The sequence below is a fragment of the Orycteropus afer genome, unplaced genomic scaffold (assembly GCF_000298275.1).
Source record: "Orycteropus afer afer isolate SDZICR_OR568_19922 unplaced genomic scaffold, OryAfe1.0 scaffold00237, whole genome shotgun sequence".
NCBI classification, from domain to species: domain Eukaryota; kingdom Metazoa; phylum Chordata; class Mammalia; order Tubulidentata; family Orycteropodidae; genus Orycteropus; species Orycteropus afer.
In genome coordinates, this window is record NW_006921824.1 from 2,324,458 (window position 1) to 2,331,794 (window position 7,337).

Consider the following 7,337-nt stretch of genomic DNA (forward strand, 5'->3'; position numbering starts at 1 on the left):
AAAAAAAAAAAAAAAAGCATAAATATATCACCCAATAGACAGGGTTGCTTCTCTCATCCTCTGAGAGAGGACAGAGTGTCAGTAACTGTGTTGTAACTTGTGTCAGTAATTGTGTCATAACAGTGTGGGGCATACACAGTGACACAGCCAGCTGTAAGAAGCCTGTGCTGGGCAGGGCTGTGTTGCAGGAAAGCACCGAGTTTTTCTTTTTTAATTTTGTGGGAAATATATTTATAACAAAAAAATTATACCATTTTAACCATTTTTAAGTGTTCTATTCAGTGATATTCAGTACAATCACCAAGTCATGCACTGTGACCACTATACATCTCCAACTGTTCTTCATCACCCTAAACAGAAACTCATCTTCATGGGCAAATCCCCATTCCTCCCCACCCTCCAGCCCCTGTTCTTGTTGTGTGCCTTTGAGTCAATTTCAACTCATAGTGACCCTATAGGACAAAGTAGAACTTCCCCCATAGAGTTTCCTAGGCTGAAATCTTTAAGGGAACAGGTTACCAGGTCTTTTCTTCCACAGAGTGGATGGTGGGTTCAAACTGCTGACCTTATGGTTAGCAGCCGAGCATTTAACCACTGCACCACCAGGGCTCTTTTCCAGCCTCTAGTAACCATTGATGAATGTTTGTCTCTAGCATTTTTCTATTTTACATTTGCCTATTTCATATATAAACTCACTACCGTCAACTCGGATCCAACTATTAGGAACCCCTCCTCGGGTTTCCAAGGTAGTATCACTACAGAAGTAGATTGCCCAACCTTCTTCCCAAGAAGTGGCTGGTGGGTTTGAACTGCCTTAGGTACTACACCACCAGAGTTCCTCAAAAACCAAACATACTGCCTTCAAGTCGGACCTGACTCATAGCAACCCCTCCTTGGGTTTCCGAGGTGGTATCACTACAGAATTAGATTGCCCAACCTTCCTTCTGAGGAGTGACTGGTGAGTTTGAACCACCAGCCTTCTGGTTAACAGTCAAATGCCTTACGCACGACACCACCAGAGCTCCCTATTTCACATAAATGGGAGCATATACTATTTGTCCTTTTGTACCTGACTTATTTCACTCAGCATAATGTTTTCACGGTTCATCCATGTCATAGGATGTATCAGAACTTCATTTTTCTTTATGGCTGAGTACTATTCCATTGTACAGATATACTACATTTTGTTTATTCATTCATCTGTTGTTGGGCACTTGGGTTGTTTCCACCTTTTAGCCATTGTGAATAATGCTGCAATGAGCAGTGGTGTACAAGTGTTTGTTTGAATCCCTGCTTTCAGTTCTTTTGGGTATATATGTAGGAATGGAATTGCTGGGTCAGTTGGTAATTCTTTGTTTAACTTTTTGGGGAGCCACCAAACAGTTTTTCAACATACTGCTTTTTATGTATTTGCAGACAGTTTTATCAGTATCGGATCCTATTCCTGCCTGCACGGCAGCTGCTGGGCTTCTTAGCAAACAGATCTGCTGCTTAAAACTCATTTCCCTCAAGTAGATTCTACCACTAGGAGTTAAGGGAGGAGTGGAAAGTGCCTTTATCCTGGGCTCACCAGAATCTACGAGGCTTCCTGTGGCTGCTGTGTACCTGGGGTACACCCAAACCCAGTAAACCCTGTCCTTACTCCCATTTGTCCTTTTCCTGTTATTAACATCCTCACTAACCCATTGAATCCAAGACAGGGACTCAGGAGTCATCGTTTCTGCCTCCTCTCCCTCGCCCACCTCGAAGTGGTCATCAAGCCTTATTACCGATTTTGCTTTGACTGAAACTCTACTAACTGACCCCTTACTTTCCATTCCTTTTGTCACTTACCCTTGGATTGTCTCACCCATCTTTAGCTGACCTTTCCTGTTCAGCTTCTAACCTTTTAATCCCTTAATTAGAGATCTTCAATGGGTCCTTTTTTTAATCTAATATCTAACTGTCAAAATTCCTTAGCACAGCATTCAGGGCTTGTCACAGTTTGGGTCTAATTTTCTTCAGCTCTGGGAACGTATTGGTCCCAGTGATCTCATGCTAGCCCCCCTTTCAGCCTCGCTGCACCTAATGGGATTCCCAGAGCCCACTGTCATGTCCACACCTTGGTACCTGGCCTTGTGCACCTGCTCCATCTATCCACCCATGGCAACCTTCTCACACATCTCTTCTCTGAGTGGAAAACTCGGACTCATGCTTTAAGATGTCTCATTTACTACTTCTATTGTGAGCTATGTCCCTCTCCTACCAGAAGGAATTAATTGTTCCCTCCTGTGTTCTTCTTGCAGCCCTTGGTTTGTACTTCCATCATGCCACTTGTATTATACAAGAGTTGTTGATTATGTGTGTATATGTGTATGTGTTGTGTGTGTATTTTTTTTTTTTTTCTTAAGTATTCATTGAGTGCACCAGGCTAGGCACAATGGTGAACCAAATCAGCCTGGTCCTTGTCATCATGGAACTTATAGTCTAGGAAATACCTGTATCTGCATTACAGGATGAGTTCCTGGGAGATACAGATCATCTTTGTGTACTTGACGCCTGTTACAGCCCCTGACACAGTAGTCAGTTGCTCAGTGAATGGTCATCAAGTAAACACCAATGAGCAGAGATCAATGCCAGAGTGAAGGATGGGGAAGGGGTGGATGGATTACTTACGGGTACAGGGTAAGTAAGAACCCTGGAAAAGTCACATTCTACCCTCAGCCCATTCTTTCTATGTGGTTAGCCCATATGGACCATCTAGGAACTGTCAGGCACAGTCTGAGCCTTGATCTAAGCTTTTATCACAGACAGTCTGGAGCCCTGGAGAGCCTGGATTGCAAACACCATGAACAGCTTATAGCCCATACAAGTTCTTCTTGAAGGAAACCTCACTCAGTCTCACCAAAGTCTGATCGCTCATGCCTTGAGTCATTTCTTTCAGGGGGATGGCCTATCACATGCTCCTATTTGTTTCTTTCAGAGATCTTAAACTGGATAACGTCCTGCTGGACCATGAGGGCCACTGTAAATTGGCAGACTTCGGAATGTGCAAGGAGGGGATCTGTAATGGTGTCACCACGGCAACATTCTGTGGCACACCCGATTATATTGCTCCAGAGGTGAGTGCAATGACTTGGTGCAGCTTTTGAAATTCGATCTCCATAGTTACCCCAACCGGAAATACCTTAGACTGCTTTTGCTCTCCAGCTTTGTGGGCTGGGCAGGAAAGCTGAGGTCTCCAGGGCAGCTCACTAATGGTTCATTGTTTGAATGATGGCTGAAAATGTCCTAGTACTTCTAAATAGGAATTTGAGTTTGTTTGTTTGGTTTTTCAGCTTTGCACTTATTCTAGGCTTTAGTCATGAATAAGGACAAAATGTACTCCAGTTAAAACTATTTATTTTTCTTTTAGTGATTTAATCCTGGCTCCACTTAGCAGAACTACAGAAGAGCTCTTGAATTTTTCCTATATGAATGAGCCTCGTCTCTACCTTATACCAGTTCCAGTTGCTGCCCAGGCAGTTCTGATTCAGGATGACCCCACGTATGTCAGAGCAGAGCTGTGCTCCATGGGGTTTTTAATGGCTGATTGTTCAGAAGTCAGTCACCAGGCCACTCTTCCAAGATGCACTCTACCCTTCAGTCTTTCAGTTAGCAGCCAAGGGCATTAACCATTTTGTGTCACCCAAGGACTCTCCTTTTCCTTATAGATTGATATATTTCCAAAACTCTTTCTGATTTGGAACATTACATGCCCTTACCTTGTCCTTCCATGACCATTGGCTAAGCAGATGATAACTGTTTGAACAGACCCAGGTGAGAAGCTACTCTGCATTGACCACAAGGAAGACAGACCATTCCATAGAGGTGGAATGAAACACATATGCCAGCAAGGAGACTTCATTTACTTATTTTGATATTTCCTGATCCATCATTTTCCGTAGTTGTTATGAGCAGAACATCACACTTACTATAAGATGCACACAGCATTTCTCCTGTCATCCCCTTTACACAGATCCTGCAGGAAATGCTCTATGGACCTGCCGTGGATTGGTGGGCAATGGGTGTGTTGCTCTATGAGATGCTCTGTGGGCACGCACCCTTTGAGGCAGAGAATGAAGATGACCTCTTTGAGGCCATACTGAATGATGAGGTGGTCTACCCTACTTGGCTCCATGAAGATGCCACCGGGATCCTAAAATCTGTAAGTTTGGCTTCTCCCACCAGCTTTGAACCTACTGCAAACCAGCTTGATGTATGTGTTACTTGTGTCTTTTTTAATACCTCCGCACAGCAAGCTACCAGCTCTAACCAGAATTTGTGTTTTTTTAACTTAAAGGAGCAAAGAACTAGAGTTCTGTTAGGCTGTGTCCTATCTTATGCAATACTTACTTCTAGGCCAATTGCAATAGAAATTGATAGCTTTGTTTGCCATATATCAAGTATTTTTACCACTTGGGGCTTTAGTTTAAATATGGGGCTGCTCCCTTGACTCAGTTCACAGCAAACTATCTGCAGGTCTAATATGATAATTGTGTTTCCATGAGCACTGTCCAAGGAACAGGGTAAAGGGACTTTTCTCTTAATACTAGGAGAGGAGAAGGGGTTTTTTCCAAACCTCTAGTTCTTTTTTGCCTTCATGTTATTTCTTGTACAAGGCTAAGGATTCAGATGTCAGATGTATAATGTCAAGGAGGTCTTTTCTGTATGTTTTCAAGCTCTGTGTTGAAAGTCTTACTTTGAAGTGAGGAAGAAACATGGAATTGGTGCCTTTATGTTGAAAATTAAGATATCACACATAATTTGGGTCAGTTCTGCACCCATATTAAAAACCAAAACCAAACTGTTGCCATCAAATTGATTCTGACTCACAGCAAACCTATAAGGCAGAATAGAACAATCTCATAGGGGTTCTAAGGCTGTAATCTTTACAGAAGCCCACTGCCATATCTTTCTCCCATGGAGCAGCTTGTAGGTTTGAATCATTGATCTTTTGGTTAGCAGCCAGGTACTTAACCACTGTGCTACCAGGGTTCCTCATAATCACATTAAAAAAAAAAAAAAAAAAACTCATTGCCATCGAGTCTGTTCAACTCATAGCAACCCCTCCTTGAGTTTCTGAGGCAGTATCTCTATGGAGGTAGATTACCGTGGGAGTGGCTGGTGGGTTTGAACTGCCAGCCTTCTGGTTAGCAGTCAAATGCCTTACGCACTACTCCACCAGAGCTCCCCATAATCACATTAGTTGAGATCGAAAAGCATATATTATCACCTGTTATGTGCACAAGGGTATAAAGATGAGTAAAAGAAAAGAATAAAAGATCAGTTCTTCAAGCAAGGGAAAATCAGAACTATCCATGTAAATAAATAGTATCTATGTGATAAGAATTGATACTATTTATTTACATGTATAGTTCTGATTTTCCCTTGCTTGAAGAACTGATCTTTTATTCTTTTCTTTTCTTCATAGTATCTGTGTGATAAGAATTGGGAGCTCTGGTAGCATAGTGGCTAAGGCACTTGACTGCTAACCAGAAGGCTGGCAGTTCAAACCCTCCAGCCACTCCTCGGAAGGAAGATGGGACAATCTACTTCCGTAGCGATACTGCCTCAAAAACCCAAAGAGGGGTCGCTATGAGTTGGGTCTGACTCGACAGCACATAACAACAACAACAACAACATGTGATAAGAATTACTTTTCTTCAAGTCATATGCAAGTCATCTCCAGCCATATAATTGGTACCATTTCAAGAACATTTGATATGCAGGTCACTTTGTACTGGGTCTGAAGGGAGTGTTGTCCCTAAGAATTCTCTGCATCACTACAAGAAAAATAAACACAGAACTCTTTCTCAGGCACGTATTGCCCAAGTGTACTGTAATTCATGATTCATAACTTGATTCTCAAGCCTAGCTGCCAGTACTTTCCTGAAATCGAGGAAGCACACAACTCAAATAAAAGTGAATTACTTTGAGATTCTACCAAAATGTCTCCTATCTAGCATGTTTTCCTAGGAACAGTTTCTTTGTATATTTAGTGGAAGGTTTAGACTAAGGAAACCAAGAATGTGGCTTTTGTATTTTAATGACTAGAAAAATCAGGGAAAAGGGCTTGTCTTTGTGAATTTGTGCCATGAAGTTTCTTAACTTCCTGAAAGGAAATTTACTCACCTGGTTTACCCATGGCCAATCTACCTCGATGCTCTGGACTGTGATAACACAACCGTGCTTCAGAGTCTGGATTGCTTTGTTCCATGGCCAGAATCTGTTGCTTGGTGACTTTCAAGGCATTTCAACCTCCCGTGGCTTGCAACAACCAGAGTTGTAATTCTAATGTTTTTCATGATGAGCGTATTTAATCCTATTACTATTTTTTTTATTGTTGTGAAAACATACACAACATAACATAAAGCAGTTCAACAATTTCTACATGTCTAATTCAGTGACATTGATTCCATTCTGCATATTGTGCAACCATTCTCACTGTCCTTTTCTGTAGTCTTCCACCACCATTAACATAAACTCACTGTCCTCTAAGCAAAAACTCCTTTTACCCCCAACCCTCTTACCCCTGGTAATCACTAATAATTCTTGGTTTCCTTCTAGTTCCTTAGAGCCCTGGTGGCACAGTGGCTAAGCACTCAGCTGCTAACCAAAAGGTCAGTGGTTCAAACCCACAAGTTGCTCCACAGGAGAAAGGTGGAAGTCTGCTTCCGTAAAGACATACAGCCTTGGAAACCCTATGATGGTTCCACTCTGTCCTATAGCATCGCTATGAGGTGGAATCAATGTGATGGCAGTGGGTTGATGTATTTGCTTATGTCATTTAAGTGAGATCATATAGTAATTGTTCTTTATGATAGGTAATTTTGCTCGGCACAATGTTTTCAAGGTTCATTTATCTTGTGGAATGTATCAAGTCTTCATTTCTTTTTATAGCTGAGTATTATTCCATTGTATGTATATACCACATTTTGTTTATCCATTCATCTCTTGATGGACATTTCAGTGATTTTTACCTTTCAACTATTGTGAATAGGGCTACAGTGAACACTGGTGTATAATTTAGCATTTTTAATATTTAAAATGTAAAAGAAGAACCCCAGAATTTATAATTCAAATGACAATGCTAGTTTAGCCTATAGAAATACAGGTATTTGTGGTGTTGGCCTTGGTTTGTAAAGGTCACTATGTTTGGTACTGTTGTTGTTGTTGTTGTTATTTGCCGTCGAGTTGACCCCAACTCATAGCGACCCCTCCTTGGGTTTCCGAGACAATATCACTACGGAAGTAGGATTGCCCAACCTTCCTTCCGAGGAGTGGCTGGTGGGTTTGAACCACCAGCCTTCTGGTTA

General features: G+C 41.8%; 1 protein-coding gene across 1 annotated transcript in view; it reads left to right on the forward strand.

The window, feature by feature from the left end:
- PRKCH (protein kinase C eta) overlaps positions 1-7,337 on the forward strand; it is a 345,031-nt gene that overhangs the window by 311,075 nt on the left and 26,619 nt on the right. Inside the window, exons 11-12 of the mRNA XM_007949086.2 lie at positions 2,963-3,101; positions 3,998-4,186. Of these exons, the coding sequence (XP_007947277.1) occupies positions 2,963-3,101; positions 3,998-4,186 (328 nt within the window). The remainder of the gene's footprint in view (positions 1-2,962; positions 3,102-3,997; positions 4,187-7,337) is intronic.